This window comes from Melanerpes formicivorus, unplaced genomic scaffold (genome assembly GCF_026170545.1).
Source record: "Melanerpes formicivorus ecotype bairdi unplaced genomic scaffold, bMelFor1.0.p_v2 SCAF_126, whole genome shotgun sequence".
Lineage (NCBI taxonomy): Eukaryota > Metazoa > Chordata > Aves > Piciformes > Picidae > Melanerpes > Melanerpes formicivorus.
The window spans coordinates 190,298-213,788 of record NW_027142478.1 but is presented as its reverse complement, the minus strand read 5'-3'; the positions used below and the strand labels follow the sequence as shown (position 1 = coordinate 213,788).

The 23,491-nt window shown below is 52.7% G+C and overlaps 1 protein-coding gene across 1 annotated transcript; it reads right to left on the bottom strand.

The window, feature by feature from the left end:
- Nucleotides 1–6,077: 6,077 nt before the first annotated feature.
- Nucleotides 6,078–9,574, bottom strand: LOC137456502 (olfactory receptor 14A16-like). Its single transcript, XM_068167966.1, has 2 exons — nucleotides 9,450–9,574; nucleotides 6,078–7,097 (listed from the first exon to the last, which is right to left on the bottom strand). Exons 1-2 carry the CDS (start codon nucleotides 9,572–9,574, stop codon nucleotides 6,266–6,268), a joined length of 957 nt encoding a protein of 318 aa, XP_068024067.1. The 3' UTR covers nucleotides 6,078–6,265.
- Between the last annotated feature and the right edge of the window lie 13,917 nt (nucleotides 9,575–23,491).

The following is a 23,491-nucleotide window of genomic DNA, read 5'->3' as shown; positions in this document are numbered from 1 at the left end:
ATCATCGCAATGAACAACGGCAGAGGAATCAAGGCCATGAGCACACAGCATTTCCCATGCAGTCGAACATCGATCACAACAACTGCTATGGTAATCTGGGATCAAAAGCATCACTCAGAAGAATGCACCACAGCACCGTGTGAATTAGGACTGGCTGTTATGATTGTTTAATTGTTGTGTGACTAGAGAAAATGTTCCTATGGATTTCTGTGTCACCTCACCAGTTTGCCTTAATTTTAAATAGCTAATGGGAAAGTCAAAATTCCTTACAACACAACATGCATTCTCATTTTAGGTTAAAAACAAGCAAACAAAGAAAAGACCTAGGCCATGAAGTAGCCCAGGGTAAGCCAGGGATGGATCAGGACAGAGAGAAATAGAGAACTGAGAAGTGTCCTTGGTGTGCTGCACCCTTGCTCTCCCAGCCTTGCACTGCTCTCCCTGTGGCTTGGGGGTTGGTCACCTCCTGCCAGCTCAGTGCATCTCTGCTTGGATCACAGCCAACAATCAGGTGATGGAAAACTTTGGAGGTCAAAACCTTCAGGGTCTGTGCAAGTGGCAAAAGATCCCAGCATGATTCAGCATCCAAGGTTCTCCAGCTCAGAGAAACACCTGATGAAAGTCAATGATCTCCCCCTCTAAAAACAGTGACCCTAAAGCCAGAGCCTTGGAGCTCTCCTGGATCACAGCAGCTGTGTCCAGCATCTCCCCCAGTCAGACATCTCTCAGGGACAACCTGCACCAAGAGCCAGCACCACGTCAGACTTCTCCAGGCTCAGTTCTTTTGCCCTAAGAATGCCAAAGCTTTGTGAGGGTTTGTCCTGAGCTCCAGGAGAAGGAACCTGAACTCCCAGGCACCCTCTGCCAGCCACCTCTCCACCTCTCTGTGTCTTTGGACAGACACCTTTGCTGTCACCAGGGGCAAGGTTTCTATCTAGCACTGGACCCAGCCAGCACTGTCCCAGTATCTTTGTGCTTGGTGCTTCTCTCCAGGCACAGCCATAGAAATAGATTTGAATTCAGGATCCCTTGCAGTCAGTCAGGCTCAGCCTTGTCCTTATCCACTCTGTCATTCAGAGGCTCTTGGATTAGAACACATTCTGCTGAATCACCTTGTAAGCCCCAGGTGGGCAGTGACAGCAATGGTGATGTTGGAGAAGGTGGGGAGCAAAGTTGTCCACTCAATGTCAGACTGAAGGACAGATGTTCCTGCAAGTGCAGATGTCCTGCTGAGACAGTCTGGGTCAGTGTCACTTGGGGAATTATCATCTCTGCTCTGAACTGAAATGGAGTAAAATATTTTATCTTTGGCATACAAAATTGAGCTTTGTGAGGTGCACTTTGAAATCCTGAAGAGGATTGCAGAGACACAAACATCTCCTTAGGGCACTTGGGACTCATTGCAGGAACCTCAGGTACTGAGAGGAGACTGAAGAAACTTCTTAAGAAGTCAGAAGGAAAACACAAAGTGCCTTGAAGCACTGATTGGCCCCACTGAGGGGCATTACCAACAAAGCCTCCCAAGGGCTCCTTAGAGCAGCTCAGTGGAGGCCATGATTGCAGCAGACAAAGGCAAAGTGCAGGAGAGCAAACTCTGGGTTTGGTTTATGGAGCAGAAAGGCCAAAGCCTGACCACAGTGCCTAGGCAGGCAGATCCTGTCCCTCATGTATGGGTTAGGGCTCCTCAGGTGCTCTGGGGTGTGGGATTTGTCATGCTGAGTGAAGGACAAGGGGATGACAGTCCCCAGCCTTCCTGGGGGTTTTTAAGGAAGCACTGAGGACCCCCTGGTGCCTTAGGAAGTCTCTTCACAGCCCTTGGTGGTGGATCATTGCCACAGTGAGGAAGGTAAAGCCTTGGGTTCTCTTGATGACTTCCAGCCTTGCCAGTGCCATTTGCCATCCCCACCACAGTTTTCCTACACTGTCCCCCACACTGGGTTTAGTTTCTGCAGCAGAAAGGCCAAGCCCTGACCACAGAGCCAGGGCAGTCAGATGCAGAGAGGCTCAAGCTAAAGTTTCACCTTCCTGGCCTCGGTGGGAGAGGCAAATGCCTTAGACAGGAGGAGAAAGACCTCAGTCCTGTTGAGCTTTCAGCCTTGCAGGTGGTGCTACACTGCCCCATGCCTGCAGCTCTTTCCCTTCATGCTCTTGACACCCATCTTGTGTTCCTAGCAGCTCTCACCATGACATTTCTGTACCCTCCCTGCTCTGTCTGTTCTCCATGGCCATTTCTTGAAACACAGAGCCAGGGCCTGTGTGACTTTTCTTTGTCCTCACCTCCACTCTGAACCTTAAAATTTGCACTCTATGGAGGTTTTCTTCCCTTCCCACAACCACCAGATGCTCCATCATCACCAGATTTCAATCAGCTACATCTGTAGTGCCCTGAACTGGGACTTCACCAGGTTACAGAAGCCCCAGTCCCTCAGGGTCTCCACCCCAGTCCTTGCAGATATCCTCTGAAGCTTCTCAGACTCTTCAAAAGTCCTTCAGAGCAGAAGTCCCAAAGCCAGACACTAAGAATCCAGATGTGGTCACAGCAGTGCTGAGTGCAGGGGAGGACAACCTCTGTGTCTGGATGGCCACACTCCTCCAACCACAGCCCAGCTGCACTTGGCCTTCTTCACTCTGCTCAGCCTCTGCTCCATCCCAGGCCATTGGCAATGGTCCCTGCCAGAGGCCTTTCTGCCTGGAGACAAAGCAGAACCTCCAGCTGTAAAGAAACAGCCAGGGCACCTCCCTGCTGCTTCCTCTCAGCTTGGCAGGCACAAGGGATGCCACAGTCCCCAGCCCAGCCCTGGGACTGCTGCTGGCCAATGACACAAAGGGATTGGAGTTTGCAGTGACCTCAAACTCGCCTCATGGCCATGTGGCTCCTCCTGCCCAAGGAGCTTCTCAGCCATCCCTGAGGTCCCAATGCTGGCCCAAGGCCTCAGCCTGCTTGTGGCCTGGCAGCTGAGCAGCCACAAGAAACCTCTGCATGGGCTTCCAAGGCAGGTCCCTGCTGCTGCCTTGCAGCTTCTCCAGCAGCCACAGCCAAGCCCTGTCCCTGCTGCTGTCCCCTCAGGCCATCAGGTGGCAGGGAGTTGACAACCCAGCTCCAAGGCTCTTCCTGCAGGGGCCACCAGGTGCTTAGGGACAGGGAGTCACATAAGTCCCTTACCCACCACATGCCTTCTGCTGGCCTGTTGGGGACTCTGGAAGCTGGGAGGTCAAAAGCACAGAACCCAGCCAGGAGTCAGGGGCTGCCCTCTCAGTTGCTGCAGCAAGAAGTGACCTCCCAGTCCCGTTCCTGCCCTCTCCCTGTTGCTGCCCTCTCAGCTGCAGAGCCAGCAGTGACCTATCAGCCCCTGCCCAGCCTTGTGGCTGCTGCTGTGCAGGAGATCCTGAGGCACAGATGAGCTGCCCATGGCATTGCCACCCATCTGCTCCTGGTGTCCATGAGCTTCCAAGCCACAGGCCACCTCCTACTCCTCTTCCTCTGGCAGCTCCCCACCCCTACCCTGTGCCAGGTGCCAAGCAGGATCAGTCAGGGGTGGGAGGGGATGCAGGTGAGGGTCAGAGCACAGGAAGTCTGAACTGGGAACCTCACCTTGAATATCTCCAGGAAGAGGCCTCAATCACCTCCCTGGGCCAGCTGTTCCAGTGTTCCACCACCCTCATAGTGAAGGAGTTCTTCCTCATATCCAATTTGAATCTACTTTTCTCCAGTTTGATGCCATTGCCTCTCATCCTGTCCCTGCAGGCCTCTGCAAAGAGTCCCTCTCCATCCTTCTTGTGTCCCTATTCAGGTACTAGAAGGCTGCTATTAGGTCTCCCCAGAGCCTTCTCTTCTCCATGATGAACACCCCCAGTTCCCTCAGCCTGTCCTCACAGCAGAGCTGCTGCAAGCCCCTGATCATTTCTGTGGCCCTCCTGTGGATGTGCTCCATCAGCTCCATGTCCTTCCTGTGTTGAGGGCTTCAGGAGAGGTCTTACCAGAGCAAAGTGGCAGGATCCTCTCTCTCCATCTCAGGCTATGCTGCTTAGCATACAGCCCAGGCTCCCATTGGCCTTCTGGGATGCAAGCTCACACTACCAGTTCCTGTCCAGCTTCTCCCCCACCAGCACCCCCAAGACCTTCTCCTCAGGGCTGCTTTCTATCACCTCCTCTCCCAGCCTGTATTGATAGTGAGGATTGTTCCAGCCCAGCTGCAGGACCCTGCTCTTGCTCTTGATGAACCTCATGAGGGTCACCTGGGCACCACCTCTACAGCTTGTCCAGGTGCCTCTGGATGCCATCCTGTCCCTCTGGCATCTCAACAGCACCACTCAGCTTGGTGGCATCTGCACTCTTGCTGATGGTGTCTCCATCCCTCTGTCTATAGCACTGATAAAAATATGAAACTGCACAGCATGGGATGAGTGGAATCAGTTTTTACTGGGACAAGACCTGGGCTGTACTTGGAGATGTTAATGGAACCCAGTTTGAAATGGGAGATGGCCCAGACTGGACTCTGGTGTGATTAGGGTATGGAGTTGTGACTGTGACAGGGCCCAGCCTGTGGAGGGAGGATATTAAGGACCCCAATATGTACTGGGATGAGTCCCAGACTGTATTGGGATGTGTCCAGGGGACTCAGGTTGTACTGGGATGCGGCCCAGTCTGTCTGGGAGGTGGTTAAGGAATACAGTGGTTCCAGTCTTGTCCTGGGAGGGGTTCAGGTGGTGCAGCTTTTCCTGGGAGCAGGCACAGTCTGTCCTGGGAAGGAGTCCTGCTCTCTGGTTTGCAGTGGGAGCGAAGCACTTGGTACTTGGAGGGAGTCAGAGCTTCAACTTTGCTGTGGGATGAGACCCTGTCTGTACTGGGAGGAGATTAGGAGATGCAGTTTGCACTGGGATGGTCCCCAGTCTGTACTGGGTGATGCCATTGGATCCATTTCCTCCAAGACAGGACCTGCACTTTACTGGGATGGGATCAGGGCACCAGTTTGTCTTGGGCAGGGCCTAGTCTGTACTGGGAGGGAGTCAGGAGATGCAGTTTGTACTGGGAGTGGGCCCAGTCTGTACTGGATTGGAACCAGAGTACACAGTTAACATGTGGAGGGATGCATTAGGAACTGGGAAAGGGTCCAAGGGATGCACTTTGTAGTGGCAAAGGAAACTGTATGGGAGATGGCAAAGTGATGCAGTTTGTCCTGGGATAAGAGCACATCTGAGCTGGGAAGGGTTGAGGAAATGCAGTTTGTACTGAGATGTGACCAGGTCTGTACTGGGAGGGGACAAATGGTTCCCAATTGTACTGCGTGGGGACCAGACTGTACTGGAATGAGATCCAGGCTGTACTGGGAGTGCATAAGGGGATCAAGTTTTCACTGAGACATGGCCTAATGTGTAGTAGGATGGATTAAAGGGATCCTGTTTGGACTGGGACAGGGCCCAGGCGGTACTGGGAGGGCATGAGGGTGTGCAGTTTGTACTGGGATGGATGCAGTCAGTACTGTGAAAGGAGCCAGGGGACAGATTCTGTACTGGGATGGGACCCAGGCTGCACTGCTACAGGACAGTATGATCCAGTTTGTACTGGGATGAGGCCACATCTGTACTGGGAGGGGTTAAAGGAACCATGTTTGGACTGAGTTTATACTGGAGTGGGGTCAGGGTATCCACTTTGGACTCTGAGGAGGTGCAGTCTGTAATGGGAGGGAATTGGAATATGAAGGCATGAGGAGACCTCCTGCTCTGATGGCAGTGCTGCTCTGGAGCACAGCTCTGTCCCACAAGCAGCCCTGACCTGTGCCTGCCTGGAGTGCCAGCACTGCCACACAGCAGCACAGTGCCCAAGCTGCCAGAGCACCCAGGCCTTGTCCCAGCACAGAGGCTCAGCAGGAGAGGGTGGAAGGGAAGGAAGAACAGCTGAGGACAGCCCAAGCTCTGGGGCTCCCTGGCACTGCTGCTGTGCTGGGACTCTGCCCCTCCACCTCTGCACATAGGCACTGCCCTGCAGCTCCACAGAAGCCTTGGAGGAAGGAACTCAGGGAAACAATTCACTACAGGGTTGTTTATTATGTTCAGCACAGCCAGGGAACACAGCTCCTCACATACACAGTCTCTGGGTCACATCAAACAGACCAACAAGGAACCAGAAATGGTCTGAAGAGAGATATTTGTGGGGAAACAACATTCTCACAAGGGGAACAGCACCAACAGCAGCCAGAACTTGAACAGCCAGTCTGGGCCTGCACTGAGTGACATCAGAACTGCTCTGCAGCAGAAGACAAAGAGTTTATTGCTTCTGAAAGCATCCAGTGATCAGTTGGCTCAAGGCAGCCTTGAGCTCCTGGTTCCTCAGGCTGTAGATGAGAGGGTTCACTGCTGGAGGCACCACTGAGTACAGAACTGAAACAACCAAGTTCTGGAATGGGGAAGAGAAGGAGGAGGGCTTCAGGTAGGCAAAGAAGGCAGTGATGATAAACAGGGAGACCACAGCCAGGTGAGGGAGGCAGGTGGCAAAGGCTTTGTGGCGTCCCTGCTGAGAGGGGATCCTCAGCACTGCCCTGAAGATCTGCACATAGGACACCACAATGAACACAAAACAGACACATGACAAGAATGCAGTGACCACAAGAAGCCAAAGTTCCCTGAGGTAGGATGTGGAGCAGGAGAGCTTGAGGATCTGGGGGATTTCACAGAAGAACTGCTCCACAGCATTGCCCTGGCAGAGGGGCAGGGAAAATGTATTGGCTGTGTGCAGCAGAGCATTGAGAGCCCCACAAGCCCAGGCAGCTGCTGCCATGTGGAGACAAACTCTGCTGCCCAGGAGGGTCTCATAGTGCAGGGGTCTGCAGATGGCAACGTAGCGAACATAGGACATGGTGGTGAGGAGATAAAACTCTGCTCCAAGGAAGAAGAGAAAAGAAAACACTTGAGCAACACACCCTGCATAGGATATGTCCCTCATGTCCCTCAAGGAACTGGTCATTGACCTGGGGACCGTGGTGGAGATACAGCCAAGGTCAAGGAGGGCAAGGTTGAAGAGGAAGTAGTACATGGGGGTGTGGAGGTGGTGGTCCCAGGCTATGGTGGTGATGATGAGGCCATTGCCCAGCAGGGCAGCCAGGTAGATGGCCAGGAAGAGGCAGAAGTGCAGGAGCTGCAGCTGCCTTGTGCTTGGGAATGGCAGGAGGAGGAAGTGGGTGATGGAGCTGCTGTTGGACATCTGCTGCCTCTGGCCATGGAGACCTGTCCAAGGAGAGAAAAGGCAGTGACAAGTTAGGGCACACTTCTCCCAGGCTCATTGTAACCCCTGTTCCTGAGCTGCATGAGGAATGGATCAGCTCATTCCCCATCACTACCAACCAGGGATGGTTCATCACAGCTTCAAATGCAGCAGGGACCCAGAATTGCCAGGAAGATTTCTCTGGTGTCAGAACAGAAAGTGACCAACAGCCCAATCCCAGGGAACAAGAGTCCCATGGAGAGGTGGAGAAACAGGGACCAGACCTGCACTGCTGCAGAGACAATGAAGGGAATAGAGAAAGGCAGAGGGGCTGGGGGTGAAGCCTTCTCCTTCCCCAGCTCAGCTCTCTGCAGCTCACAGGATGGAACTGAAGAGCTTTTATCCTCCTTCTGTGTGCACACTCCAGGACCCTTCAGATCAATGTCAGCTGCCAAGGTTGTGACTCATGACCTGAAGCCCATAGCTTTGAGGGCACTGCCTCTGCTGGGTAGAAGAGGAGAGCAAAATGTTGCATTGGGAAATGTGTCTGCAGTGCAGAGAATGGCACAGAGGTGCCTGATCCCCCTTGCCAGGGCATCTCTGACAGCAGATCCCTCTCCCCCCAGTGCTCATGTCCCTGCTGCTGGCAGCTGTCCTTGCCAGGAGCTGCTTCTCTCTGCCCAGCTCTCCTCCCTGTCCCTGCCACCCCTCCCACCTGCTGTGTGCTGAGCTCTGCCCTGCAGACCCCTCCCAGCAGCAGGACACTGCCCAGGGGCAGCTCTGGGTGTGCAGAGCTCTAGAGCAGCTCAGACAAAGGCTAATGAGACCTCATATTCTTATGAACAGCAGTGAAATAAACTCTAGTCTCACACTGCCCTCCCAGCACACCAAGGGGATCAACATTCAAAGCCAAGACTCCTTCCCTTCCAGCAAAATGCTGCCTTGATGCTCTTCTGCAAAGCCTCCTCAGAAATGCCCAGAGGGGAGCTAGAACTGTGAGCAGCTCTGACCAACACAGCTCCATCCCCACAGCAGAAGGACCCTGCCCTGCCCGGCCAAGGTTGTCTCCTGCCACTCACAGCTTCTCCCCACAGCACTGTGTGGAGCTCCCTGGGCAGCCTGAGTGCTGAGCCTGGCAGGCAGCAGAGTCCCTGCCCCAGCACGCAGCCCCTGGGCTACAGGGACCCTGCTCTGAAGGACAGCCCTGACCACCCCTGCCTGCACCCCAGGGCTCCACAGCTCTTCAGAAAAGCCTGAAAAGAGCCTCTGCACAGGAAGATTTCCTTCCAGCCCCCACCAGCTGTGGCTCTGCCAGCTTTAGGAGATGCCTCCAGGAGCTGCACCTGCACTGCCCTGCCCCCACAGACTCACCATGTCAGTGCCTGCAGTGACTTCTCCTCCTGTCAGCTCTCAGTCACCCTCCTGGACACCTCCAAGCTCTCTTTCCCTTCTTCATCTCGCTGAGATCCACTGGCAGTGCCCTCAGCCCTGCTGTGCAGAGCAGAGGAGCTGCTCCTGGGCACAGATGACACTTTTCATTGCTGCCTACTTTCCAGCAGCTCCCTCCAGCCACGGAGCTCAGCCCAGCTGAGCAGCAGAGGACCAACCCAAGGGCATTTTAATGACCCTCTGGTGGCTTTGGTGCCAAGTAAACATCAGAGACTGAGAGGGAGATGATGAAACCTCTCCAGAAGTTGAAGTCACTTTCAAACTCTGAAGTTTCTTCTCTTGTTGATGGGTCCCAGTGAGGACACTGCTGGGAAAGTGTCTGCAGGCTGTGGTTGGAGCAGACGACTGGAGGCAGTGCTGAGAGGTCAGGACAAGCAGAGGAAGATGTCTCTGATGCTGAGCAAACCTGGAGGTGTTTCATCAATGCAAAGGGTCAAGCCCTGACCCCTGGCTCCTGGACAGGCAGATCCTGTCCCTCACTCACCCCTCAGGGGGATTCCTAGAGCACTGAGATGTGGAGAGGACCAATGTCAAGGGCACGACTATGACACAATCCATCCCAGACTCCTGAGGATGGACAAGGAGGCAATGAGGCCCCAGGGCTGCAAGGAGGAGTTGTCTCCTCAGAGGCATCAGTGCCACAGACCACAGCCAGAACCAAAGGCAGGAAGAGCTTGGCTCTGCCAGGAGCCTTTCAGCTCTTCCACAGCCCTCTGTCATCTGCCCCTCAGGCTGTCCTCTGCTGCTGCATCAGCTGAGCCTCTTTCCCTGCAGGCTGTGGTCACCCACCCAGCTGCCCCACCTTGCTGGCACCTTCCTTTGCTGCTCTCTCTCCATCCTCCCTGGCTCTTCCTTGAAACTCCGGGCCTCGGAGTGCTCCAGGCTCCTCCTGGGGGATGTCTTGCAGTGACATTTCTTTCTCCTCATGCCCAGTCTGGACCTCCCCAGCTGCACTTTGTGGCTTTGTTTCACTCTTGCACTTTGTCACTGTGCAGAAAAGCTTCTCCGTGTCTCAAACCACTCCCCAAGCACTCTCAGGCTACTCTGCTCCTGTCCTCACTCTTCACACCCTTGAGCCCATGGCCTTCAGCCTCTCTCTACTGGTCATGTGCATGAGGCCTCCCAAGCACATCTTGGGAGATCTTTGGGCACTCTCCAAGGTCTTTGAAGATGGAAATGTGGTGGTCATAGGACAACAAAGAGACCAAGTGCCCGATGTGCCTTCAACAGGACTGCACCCCCGAGGGTGTGATCTGCCCAGTTGCCAGGGAGGGACATAGCTGAGTCCGGCAGTGCAAACATCTGCCTCAGCCTAGAAGCAGCAGACTGAGGAGCTGCACATAGCAGGAGCAGCATTTAGCTGCATGGCTGTGTGACCCTGCTGCTGCGGGAGAGAAGAGGAGTCGCCACTTCCGCCGCTCTGTGCCCTGTGAACCCCAGGGGAATCCAGAGCACCGTTCCTGCCCTGTGCTCCAAAGCCAGGACTGCTCTGATAGAGTCCTGCCTGCACTTGTTTTTCCAGGGCTGTTCTCTTTCCACCTCCACACTCTCCTGCTGAGCCCCTGTTTTGGGACAAGGCCTGAGTGCTCTGGCAGCTTGGGCATCATCCTGCTGCGTGGCAGTCCCATGGCCACAGGCAGACACAGGTTATGGGAACCTCTTTGGCTCAGATGGCCTCCACAAGAGCAGTTCCACCCAGACAGGTGATCTGCTTGGGGCAGTGTCTGAAGGCTTAGGTCTTCTTCCAAAGTTTCCTTCAAGAGTATGCCCAAGAAATTGTCGAACAGATGCAAACAGCAGGGAACAGCTAAAGTGTGTGAGTGTGCAGGGCTGGGACACACAGCAGTGTCCTCACACAGCCAGGCCTCCTGCATGTGACCTGAATGATGAGCAGAGAAGGGTCTGGACTGTGTCTGTGTTCACTGGACACCCTGGGGAAGCTGTCCCAGGGCAGTCATCCTAGACTGGGCTTCACAACCACCATTTCCAGCACTAGCCTCAAACCACAGCTCCGATAGACTCTTAGTCCCTCCACAGGAGGACATGGCCTCAGGAGGTCAGCAGTGCCTGTTTGCATTGTGTAGATGAGATGTCAGCAGATGAGCTGAGGTGAACCTGAGTGAGCACAAACACCATCAGCTATTGCTGGGGGTGCCAAGGCACTGAAGGTGTAAGGAGCACCTCCCAGCCTCTGGCAGGGGCAGCAGGAGGCCAGGGAGACACTCTGACTGCTGCAGGGCAAGGCCTGTGTGAGTGATGGGGAAAGACTCTGTCTCTGAACATCCCACACTCCATTAGGGGTCCAGGAGGACAGCTCAGATGTGGACACCTGACAGAGCTGGGACATTGCTGTGTGTCACTCCAGAACAAACCCTACTGGCCCAGGGTGATTAATCTCAGTTGTCTTGGGCAGGCTGCTGTCTGCTCACATCACCTTTGCTGGACTGTGCCCTGAGATGTGCACAGAGCCATCCCAGAGGTTCTGGGCTCCTTGGAAAAGGCCTCTCCAAGAACACCAAAAAGGAAGGTGGGGAACATTGGAGGCTGGTCACCCTCAGCACAGTCCCTGGGAAGGTGAAGGCTCAAACTCCTCTGCAGCCATTTGCAGGCCCTTGCAGGACAAGAGAGGTATTGCTGAACCCATATGGGCAGGGGCAAGAAGGGGATGTTTTGTGCCTGGAGCTTAGCCAGGGCTTTGCCATAGTCCACCTTAGTCTCTTTAGAGTCACACTGCTGAGAGCTGGAGTGCAGACATGGATGAGGTGGTGGAGGAAGCCCAAATGTCACCAGTGGAGAGTCCTCCTGTCAGACACTTCCCAGTGGCATCCCTCAGGGCAAGCCCTTGGGCCAGCAATGTGCAACGTCTTCATGAACTCCCTGCACCATGTGACCCAGGGCCTTTGCAGCTCCTCTGGAGATGAAGCCAAACTGGGCACAGCCCTGGAGTGACCTCATCTGCTTAACCCTGCTCTAAGCAGCATTATTGGAGAAGAGGATATGCAGGAGTCTCCTCCACAACTGCAGCAGGACAGAGCCAGCAGCTTCTCCACTCAAACCCTTGGTAGGAAATCTCCCAGATGGATCTGGTGAAACTTGGATCTGCTCAGGCTCTGGCCACAAGGAGGCTGAGGGCTGAGTGTGCAGTCCTGTGCTCAGTTGTGTCTCAGGAACTCACCATTCAGTAGGAAGCCAATAACTGGGAAGGGGGAGGGGAGGTCACTTCTGCCTCATGAAAGGATTGGCCAACAGCAGGAACACAGCTGGGAAAGGGACTGTGAGGTCAGTTGTGTCTGCAGGAGCTGATAGGGCAGCCCTGAGCTCATGGCTGGCAGATGGGCACAGGGATCTGGGAGATGCCCTCTGCCAAAGGGCCTGGGCTGACTGCAGGAAGGGGCTGATGGGTTGGTTGCTGTGTCTCTGCTGCCTGAGTACCTGATGGGACAGCAGCAGGCACAGGGCTTGGTGCTGTCTCTGCAAGAAACTGCAAGGCCAGCAGCCTTGGGAGCTCCTGGTGAGGTAGAAAAGAGCAGGAGAGAGGAACACTGCCAGATGGTGCAGCCTGGCAGGTGGAGACTGGCCATGAGGAGCAAGAAACCTCTCTCAAAGGGTAGTGCTGTGGCCTGAGAAGATCTCCAGCAGGAGTCTGGGATTAGCCCTTCTCTTTGTGTCCCAAGGAGCAGAGTGTGAGTGTGAGCAGGTGTCAGTGAAGGCATGGAAAGGCCAAGGTGGGGAAGTGAGATGAGTGTCTGCAGCCTGCAGGGCAGGAGAAGCAGCTGTGAGACAGTGCAGGACAAAGCTGTGGTAGAGCTGGCAAAGGGCAATGGCAGTGGTGGGAGTGATGAAGAGAAGCCAAGGCTGTGCCCTCTTGACTCTGGCAATCCTCTGCCCCCAAGGCCTGTGAGGAGATGTTGTCCTAAGGCACTGGGAGGGCCTCACTGCCTCTTTGCACAGCCCCAGGAAGGCTGGGGACTGTCAGGCCCTGGTCCTCCACTCAGCATCACAAACCCTACAGGGATCCTAAAGGAAGGCTGGAGAGGAGCTTTTCATGAGGGTGTCTGGTGACAGGGCAGGAGGGAAAGGTTTGAAGGTGAGAAAAAGGAGGTTTAGACTGGGTCTTAGGAAGAAGTTCTTCTGTATGAGGGCTGTGGGACTCTGGAATAGGCTGTCCAGGTAGGATGCCCTCTCCTGAGGGTGTTGAAGGCCAGGCTGGATGAGGCCTTGAGCAGCTGAGTCTATTGGAGAAGCATCCCTGCCTATGGCAGGGAGGTCGGAGCAGAGGAGCTCTGAGGTCCCTTCCAACCTAGGCCATGCTATGCTGCTATGAAACCCACACCCCACCCCCACTGCACCTGAAGAGCCTTGACCCACACATGTGGGACAGGCTTGGCCTGTGGGGTAGGACCTGCCTGCCCAGGGGCTGTGGCCAGGCCTTGGCCTTTGTGCTGAAGAAACCAGAGCCAGAGTTTGCTCTCCTGCACTTTGCCTTTGTCTGCTGCAATCACAGCCTCTCCTGAGCTGCTCTAACGAGTCCCTGGGGAGGCTTTGGCAGTAACAAGCCTCAGTGGGGCCAATCAATGCTTCAAGGTACTTTGTGTTTGGCTTCTTGCTTCTTGCACAGTTTCTTCACTCTTCTCTCAGTACCTGAGGTTCATGGAATGATCCCCAAGTGCCCTGAGGAGCTCTTTGTGTCTTTGTTGTTCACTTCAATCTTTCCAAGTGCACCTCACAAAGCTCAGATTTTGATGGTAAACTATTTGATTCTTTCTCAGATGAGGGCAGAGCTGACAGCAGCATCCACCAAGCCAGAATGATGCAGGGTGTCTGCTCAGGAGGTCTGGACTGGGAGGAGAAGCTGTCCTTTGAGGGCTGACACTGAGTGGACAACTTTGCTCCTCACCCTCCCCAACCTCCCCTGCTGTCCCTGCCCACCTGGGCCTTACATCCCTGCTCCTTGCATCAGACTTCTCCACTGCTCTCTGCAGCTGGAGCTCACAGCTCCATGGCACCAGCTGCCCCCTGCTCTCCTTAGAGAGCTGCCTGCACACAGCCACAGAAGAATTGTTGCTGTTTGGAAGCTAAGCAAAGCCAAGGCTGAGAAAGTTCCCTCAGCAATCCAAGCCCTCTGGAACCATCTGCTCAGCACAAGCTGTCTCTCAGCAGCTTGCCTGTCCACAAGGATGAAGCAAAGCCAACAAGTTCTGCCATGGGCTGTGATTTCTCAGCCAGTCAAGAGTTCTTGAGAGTGAGGAGCAGATGAAAAGGTTGGATCCTAGCAGCCCTTCCTCATGAACCAATCCTGAATTCAAATCTCTATCTATGGCTGTGCCTGGAGAGAAGCACCAAGCACACAGACACAGGGACAGAGCTGGCTGTCTCCAGTGGAATGTAGATCCCCCCAACATGGTGACAGCAAAGGTTTCTGTCCAAAGACACAGAAAGGTGGAGAGGGCTGGCAGAGAGGCTGCCCTGGAGTTAGTTTCCTTCTGCTGGAGCTTAGGGCAAACCCTCACAAAGCTTCAACATTCTCATAGGATGAGAACTGAGCCTAGAAAAGTCTGACTTGGTGCTGGCCCTTGGTGCAGGTTGTGCCTGAGAGATGTTTGAGTGGGGGAGATGCTGGACACAGCTGCTGTGATCCAGGAGAGATCTGGGTTTAGGGTCACTGTTTTTAGAGGTGGAGATCCTTGACTTTCATCAGGTGTTTCTCTGAGCTGGAGAACCTTGGATGCTGAATCATCCTGGGATCTTTTGCCACTTGCACACACCCTGAAGCTTTTAACTTTCAGAGTTTTCTATCACCTCCCTGTTGGCTGTGATCCAAGCAGAGATGCACTGAGCTGGCAGGAGGTGACAAACCCCCAAGCCATAGGGAGAGAAGAGCAAGGCTGGGAGAGCCCTGGTCAGGGCTGAGCCATTCCTTGCAGGTCAGTCCTCTCCTCTAACCCTTTGCTTCTCTCTGTCTGAGGTCACATCCTTCTCCTCTCCATCAGCCCTGCTCCTCTATGCTTGGGAGGAGCAAAGTTTGCAGATCTGCTCCTTGGAACAGGCCAGAAGGTCAAGAACCCAACTTTGGGACAGCAGCAAGATCCCAGGCTCCAGCTGACCCCTGAGCACCTCCCAACCCTCTCCAGACCCTCCTCCCAAACCACACTTCACCACTTGTAGAGCTTTGAGGGTCATTGGCTGTGCTGGGAATTTAGGAGTTCACCTCCCTGAGCCCCAGGTGATCAGGTATCAGTTGCATGGCCAGAGGGAGATGGTTGGGATGGCTACGTCCTGAGGCTGTCAGCCGCATCAGCACTACAGCCAGGGGACTCAGCACAAGAGTTAGGGCTCTGATCCTTCCATTGCTAGATGTCACACACAGTGTCCTTACTTCTCAGTCAATTTGTCCCCAAGGATTTGCCCAAGAGCACAGGGGTGACCATTCCTCTCAGCAGCATGGTCTTCCAGAAGGACCTGGACAAGATCTGGGAGGAGAAGAATCACCTGAAGAATAATTTGGAAGAGTCAAAGTTCATCCTTAAGGAATAGTAGAAGTGGTTGATGAAGACATGGATGAGGACAGCAAGGATGAAATATATGATGATTAGGAGGAAGAGGGCAATAATTATGTGGTGGACAAAGGGGATGACGTGGAAGAGAAGGATTATACAGAATAGGAGAAAAATAAAGAGAAGGAGGAGGAAGATGAAGAGGTCAAACCCATATCAGCCCCTCTGTGCCACCCAAGCAGTCACATCAGTGCCCTGAGGGTGGGCAAAGCTTCCCACCCAGCTTGGAGCTGCTGAAGCCCCACCACCCCCAGCCCAGTGCCCAGCTCTCTGTCAGTGGTGACTGCGGCATGAACTTCACCCTCAGCTCCAACCTCATCCAGCACTGTTGTGTCCACAGCCAGAAGCAGCTGCACCTCTGAGCTGCCTGAGGCAAAAGCTCCACCCAGATGGCCATCCTCAGCCAGCACCGCTGCACCCACACCGGTGTCAGCCCTTCACCTGCACAGGCTGCAGCAAGGGCTTCATCTACAGCTCCTCCCTCACCTGGCATATTCACCCCCACGCCGGTGACCAGCGTGCCCCAGGGGACACAGCAATACACTGACCCCAGCACTGCCAGGCCAAACGTGACCCCCCTGGGGGGCCTTCTCCAGCAGCTTGAACTGCAATCTCCTCTTTTACACCTTCTTTCCTCAGAAGCAAATGTGCCCCTGCCCTTCTCAGCACCAGCCAGTGCTGAGGAGAGTAATGACAGTGCTGAGTCAGCACAGCTGCTGCCACCACTGCAGCTGGGCTGGGATTTGGCTGTTTGTTCCTCAACACTTTGGGTTTGCTAGAGGGATAAGAAAAACCTCATCCCAAGGATAATGCCTAATCAGAATGGAAACCCCAACCCTAATAAAGTATTGTCTTTGGTTTTCCTTTGACATTTCTGTTCCAAAAGACCACTTTTGGGGGAATTTCTTCCCAGGACCAGGGCTGGAGCCATGTGCTCAGTTCAGGATGATGTCCTTGAGGGGTTTTGGGAGAGTCTTGAAGGTCAAGTGAGGAAATCAAAATAACTCATGTAGCCATTCAACAGGATCCTTTAATAACCTGCATGGACACAGAATGGATCACTCCAAAGCTTACACGTGATTGTCCTGGAGGGACAAGTCTGAACATGCCCAAACACAAACTCCCTTGCACCCCCTCCCTGTGAAGCTGGAGTGTTCAGCACAAAACTAGACAAAGGGCAAGGTGCTGGTAAGTCTGCAATGCTGGCCAGGCCCAGGCTTGTCTAGGCAGGTCCTGTGGTCGAGGGTAACAAAGTGCCCAGTTTGCAGCTGTGCCTGGCCATCTGCCCTGCTTATGGACTCCCTGTGCAGCTTCCCATGGGTTGGGCAAACTTTATTATCTAGGTTGAACTCTCTTGTTCCTCTCTTTCTTTGTTTTCTGCCATTGGCCATTATTGTCTTCAGCACCTTATTAATCCAAGCCAAGATGGTAAACAACTCTCCCTTGTTCTACCAAGATGCCCTGGGATTCCCTAAAGCCTATTTTGTCCACATGAAACCAGAATGCACTGTAGCTGCAGCTGGTGAATGCAGATGGACTGGGAAGCAGCCTCTGCATGACTGCTGCCTGAGTCTGCAGCCAGAAAGCTGCTTTGCTCCCCCTGTGACACCTGAGGTGCTGGTGCAAGCTGCTGGAGACGAAGTGAGACGAATGAGAACTGGTCGTCCCACCCTGAGCACTGGAGAACTGTCAACTGCTTGCCCAGCTGGCAAGCTGCCCTGCGAGCCCATGAGCCACAAGCTGCTCACTCAGAGCCCCAACAAGCTGCTGCAGCCTGAGCTGAGAGCAGCTGCCTCTCTGCTCACAGAGAAATTCCACTCCAGGGGGAGACTGCTTCTCCCCTCCACACATACAGTCTGCACAGCTCCTTTTCTGAACACCATATTGCTTGCTTTGTTTCACTTGTGCAGACTGCACTCTGTGCTTTGGATCATAATTGCAGTGTCCAAAAATGTCCAGGTGGCAGTGCCCTGAGCACAAAGGCTAATTGCTATACAGCATGTTTGTGTAGATTTGTGCCAGCCACAGAATCCCTTGCAGGCAAAGGGCACTGTGTGCTTTGGGTTAGAGCTGTGGTGTCCAAAGAGGTCCCAGGCAGCAGTGCCCTGAGCACAAAGGCTGATTCCTATCAAGTCTCTTTGTACAGCTCTGTGCTGGCTGCCTCTGTAGCAGCCATAGATTCCCCTTGCAGGTGCACTGCCCTTGAGGCATTAGCTCTTTCCTAAACTGAATCAATGTTTAAAAGATTCTAGCTTGATTAAACAAAGTTGTATTGAATGTGTATGTTGTGAAATACATTAACCACAACAAATCAGCTGTACCTGTGTGGGCTGTATCGCAGTATCACATTAGAGGTTGGAATGGACCTCAAGAAATTATCAGGTCCAACCCCCCTGCCAAAGCAGGATCACTTAGGGTAGTCCACACAGGAGTGTACCCAGGTGGGTTTTGAAAGTCTCAGGAGAAGGAAACTCCACAACCTCTCTGGGCAGCCTGTTCTAGTGCTCTGTCACCTGCACTGCAGAGAAGTTGCTCCTCATGTTGAGGTGAAATCTTCTATGTTCAAGCTTGAACCTGTTGCTTCTTGGCTCATTATTGTGCACCACTGAAAAGAGATTGTCCCTCTCCACTTGACATCCACCCCTCAGGTATTTATGCACATTGATGAGATTTGATATTGATAAATTGGTTTAATACTTTTTATATTAATAAAGAATGAATACATTTGTATTAATGTATTTGTCTGCATAAATATTAACAATTCATAACAGTGCTAGACAAGGTTAACCATGTTCCTCATATAGGATTAGTAATACATATGCATTAGAATGATAAAAACTTATGTGAATAGCTAAAATCCTTCCATTCCTTGCTCTCTGCTGCCATCTTCTGTCCTTGTGTCAACATTGTAGTCACTGTGTCATCATGGTTTTTTCCTGTTGGTCCTCTGCCAATCCCACAGGATTGTTCTCATCTTGTTACTGAGGCCCAGGTGTGTGAGACTCCATCCTGTTTTCCAGACTCAGCCTTATCTCTCCCTAGGTCTAGGGCTGTGGGCAGCTGCCTTATGTCCCTTCACTCTACCAAGCTCAATGGTTCCTTTATTGATGGCTGAAAGCTACTCCAACAAGTGGGAAAGTTTCTAACAGTTAGTGAGGAGTTAATGAGTCTCCTTCGTTCAGATGTCCTGCTGAGAGTGCTGGGCAGGGCTCAGGTGAGGGACAGCTCTGAGGGGCAGGGGTTTTGTTGGGTCTAGATCGAGGTCTGAGGTTAAGGTCAAAGGATCAATGCCAAGGGTAAAGGCTGGAGCCAAAATGAGCAATGGGAGCAAAGTCAGGGTCAGGAGTGGGTTTGGGAAGGAGATGGGCTGTAAGGGGTGAGATGCAGGGGGGGTTCAGCTCCACTGTGTTAGAGCAGGGGACTGAGTAGAGAGGATGGGAGGGGCCCAGTCTGTATTGTGAGGTGTGGTATTTTCAATTCAGACCCCAGTAAGACTCTCCCACCTCAGGGAACTGGGCGGGAAGAGAGGGAGACACTTCCCTTCCTATGAGCCCACCAAGAGTGGGTTAGACATTCCACCTTCCAAATGTAAAGATCCCAGACAAGAGATTAAATTTATTGGTGTGATGAAGAGGTTATTAATGTAGGAATATGCAATCTGACTTACATAAATATTAATTTTTATTAATTATTAAAATTATCACTAACCAATAAGTCACTATTTTATATTCATATTCTGGTGCATGATTGTGAAATACATCCCAGAAGTGGTTCAGTATTGATCATTTGAACTCAATTAGAATATTTGCAGAATTAATTTCTATTAATGTAACTCAGGCTGCAATTCTGCTGCTTGTCCACCAGGTGGCGACGCGACGAGACACGGGCAGCTGCTTGACTGTATACAGAGGTATTACAATGTGTCAGAGGCTGGAACTAGAAATGTGCTGCTAGATGCAGGTGCTTTGAACTGAATGTCAGTGAGTGGGAATCAGGTGGAAGATACACTGTGTCCTTTGTTTGTAGCAAGGTTAGGTTCTGGCAGGCTGCTGCTGCTGCCAGGGCTGGCTCCTGGGCTGACCTGGACAGCAATGGCGGAGGCAACCTTCTCCCTCCCACGGCAGCAGAGAGGAGATGGAATGTAGGCTTGCTGGTAGGCAGGCTCCCTTTGCAGGACTCAGGTGGCTCCCTCTGGATGGCAGGGAGGGGTCCTGCAGGGTTGGCCTGGCAGGGCTGATAGGGCTGATCCTGGGATGGGGCTGGCCCTCGTGGCAATGATCTTCAGGGCTGGTGAGGGCAGCCCTAGGGAAGAGGCACATCTACGTGAAATGGCAACTTCCCCTTTGCTTGGCTTGAAGGAGCAGGCAGGACCCTATCAGAGTGGTCCTGCCTTTGGAGCACAGGGCATGAACGGTGCTCTGGATTCCCCTGGGGTTCACTGGGCACGGAGCAGTGGAAGCGTCAGCTCCTCTTCTCATCCCTCAATGGCAGGGTCATGCAGGCAGTGCTGGTCCTGCTTTCTGAGCTGACACACAGGGTTTGCAGCTCCTCAGTCAGCTGCTTCAGGCTGAGGCAGACGTTTGCACTGCTGGACTCGGCTAAGTCCCTTCCCTGGCAGCTGGGCAGATCTTACCCTCAGGGGTCCAGTCCTATTGAAGGCACAGGAGGCTCTTCTGACCAGTGAGGCTGGCAATGCAATGCTGCAGCTTCTCAGGCTGAGTGAAGGTCCCTCCTGAGGAGATACTCTCAGGGATGAGGCTCAACAGGCCTGCCTGGATGCTGGCTTCTCCTTGTCATGCAGAGGCCACTAGTTTGCTTGCATATAGGAGACAGAAGACTTAATAGCAATGAGCTCAATGGCAGAGGCTATGGCATGAGCTCAGTCTCGAGCAAGGAGAGAGAACAAAGTGAAAGAGGGCAATGTATTTACAAACTGGGGTAATACTGATAGGTTTCTGGAGGCTGGATGTGGCCAATGGGCACTCTCCTAAACAACCGGCTGCAGCCTATGGGAGGTGTGAAGCTGGAATTATGCCATGCTTGGCATCAGCACCAGCATCCCATGCCATGGGGGTGTGCAGGGGTCTGTGCCACCTCAGACATTGTGTCCCTCATGAAAGGAGGGGGAACTTGTCCACGTGCTGGGACAGGTTTCAATATCTGAGCATAATTCTGGGCATAATGTGCCTTCACCACATAAGGGCATGGAGTGAGTGGGAGATCATCCTGGTTTCAGCCTTGATGGAGTTAATTTTCTTCACAGCATCTCCTCAGGTGCTGTGGTTTGGATTTGTGACCAAGACAGTGCTGAGAGCAGACTCTGTCCTCACTGCATGGATCAGCTGGGGAGACACCAGTGGCAACTCTGTGTATGATGTACACCACTTGCCCACTCCTCTCTTCCTCCTCCTTGCAGTACGGACACTCACCATGGCCCAAGCACAAGCTCCTTGGGACCAGCTGCGGCTGAGATCCACTGGAAGTGCTGAAACACCCCAGAACAAGGCAGGTTAAGCTCTCTCTTGTTTTCCATGGAAATGAAAGGTGCAGCAAACCTGAATGGGGCTGGGGCAGCTCTCCTCAGGTGGCTCAACTGCAATCCATGGCAGAAGAGAAAATGCAGACTGGATGCAGGAGTCAATGGATCTACTCACCAGGAACCAAATGAAAGGAGAATCTTTTACACCCATTTTACCAATCCAGAGCACAAAGATTGTAACACAACAGCCCAACCAAATTCAGGTTGTTGGTGTAACTTCACCAGGACCAAACCCATAAATAGGTTTTGTATTTCGGATTCCATGGACAGTCCTAAAAACAGTCCCCATGCACCCCACAGGGGACACTGTGCACAGAGGCCATGTACATGGATCCTGATATAGGCTGGGCAGGGACTGGCTTGAGAGCAGCCATGAAGAAAAGGCCTTGGGGGAGCTGGTGGATGAGAAGCTCAGCAGGAGCCAACAGTGAGCACTTGCAGCCCAGAGAGACAACCAGAGCCTGGGCTGCAGCCTCTAGATCCATGTTGATCAATGACTTAGTTTGCAATAGAACCAATCCGTGGGAAGACAAAAAGGGAGTGGTAATGAAATGTTGAGATGGCCTTCATGTCTGTGTGAGGCCCTGGAGGTGATGAGATGTGCAACCAAACCATATGAGAAAGGATGGGAGGGAAAAAGAGCCAAGTGCTGTATCCTTGAGGAAGATGGGAAAGGCAAGCGGGGAGAAGAGCCTCCATCCTCTCTGAAACCACGCTTCAGCCATGTGCACACTGCTCTGGCAGTGCCCTGAGCCTTCATTTGTGAGGCTGAAGCAGCCCAGATCCCTCAGACTCTCCACAGAGATGTCAACTCCCATCCTGTCAGATATTGTCTGCAGCCTCCTCAGTTCCTCCCTTCTCCATCAGACTGCAGAGCTCTACACCCAGACACCAAGCATCCAGGTATGGCCACAAAAGTGCTGAGGCCAGGGAAGGACAACTCCTGTCTCTGGGTAGCCTCCTGCCACAGCCAGCTGGAATTGGCCTTCTTCACTGTGTGCAGGGTTTGCTCCATCCCAGGGAATTGGGAATGGTTCCTCCCAGACCCTGTGGTGACTTTCTGACTGGGCATGTGTGGTGTTTTAGCCCTGGCTGGGGCTTATTGCCCGCCACAGCCGCTCTATGACTCCCCTTCTTAGATGGACAGGGAGGAGGCAAAGATAACAAGAGGCAATGTAAGGTAGAAGTAATGTATCACTAATGGTAGGCTCTGTGCATTGTTCTTCCTCTGGAGGACAGACTCCATGGACCTATCTCTTTCCCACTTTTCTTTTACTGCTGATCTGACCACACATGGCATGGAGCACTCCTTTGGCCCCTATGTTTCTTGGGGATAGTGGGATTTTGGAGACTGCACATTCCTGGATACAGTCAGATTGTGAAACCTCTGTATGATGTCACTCGAAAAAGAAACCATTTCCACTGGGGACCTGAACAACAAGCAGCCTTTGACCAGATAAAGCAAGAGGTAATTCAAGCAATGGGTCTGGGACCTGTCCGAGATGGTCCAGACATTAAGAACATTTTGTACACGGCTGCAAGAGACAATGGTCCAACCTGGTGCTTGTGGCAAAAAGCTCCAGGTGAGACACGTGGACGACCTCTTGGTTTCTGGAGTCGAGGTTACAGAGGTTCAGAGGCTAACTATACTCCAACAGAGAAAGAAATTTTAGCTGCCTATGAAGGAGTAAAAGCATCTTCTGAAGTGATTGGAACTGAATCACAACTTCTCCTAGCTCCCAGATTACCAGTTTTGAATTGGATGTTCAAAGGCAAAGGATCCACACCACATCATGCCACAGACTCAACATGGTCTAAGTGGATGACTCTGATAACACAGAGAGCTCGAATGGGAAATCTTGAAAGACCTGGTCTAGTGGAGGTGATCTCAAGTTGGCCTGAAGGTATCAACTGTGCCAAACCTCCAGAGGAGAAAGTAACTCGTGCTGAGGAAGCTCCTCCTTACAATGACCTTTCTGATGATGAAAAGAAATATGCTTTGTTCACAGATGGTTCCTGTCGTCTTGTTGGAAACAAGCGAAGGTGGAAGTCTGCAGTGTGGAGTCCAACACGCCGAGTTGCAGAGGCGAAGGATGGAGAAGGAGAATCCAGTCAGTTCGCAGAGGTAAAAGCTGTCCAGCTAGCTCTCGACGTGGCTGAACGTGAGAGATGGCCAAAGCTTTATCTCTACACCGACTCATGGATGGTAGCCAATGCTCTATGGGGTTGGCTAAAGAACTGGAAGAAGAGTGGTTGGCAGAGGAAAGGAAAACCCATTTGGGCAGCCAACCTGTGGCAGGACATTGCTGATCGAATCGAGAGAATTCCAGTGAAAGTGAGACACATCGATGCTCACATTCCTAAGAGCAAAGCTACTGAGGAACAGCAACACAACCATCAGGCAGATCTAGCTGCAAGAGTTTCTCAAGTAGACATGGACTCTAATCTTGATCTCGACTGGAAACACTGAGGTGAGATATTCTTAGCTCGGTGGGCTTACGATTCGTCGGGACATCAAGGCAGAGATGCAACATACCAATGGGCTCGTGACAGATCCATAGACATTTCCATGGATGCTATCACACAAGTCATCCATGACTGTGACATTTGTGCTGCTATTAAGCAGGCAAAACGACTTAAGCCCTTGTGGTATGGTGACAGATGGTCCAAGTACAAGTATGGTGAAGCTTGGCAGATTGACTACATCACTCTACCACGTTCTCGTTCTGGTAAGCAGTACGTGCTTACTAT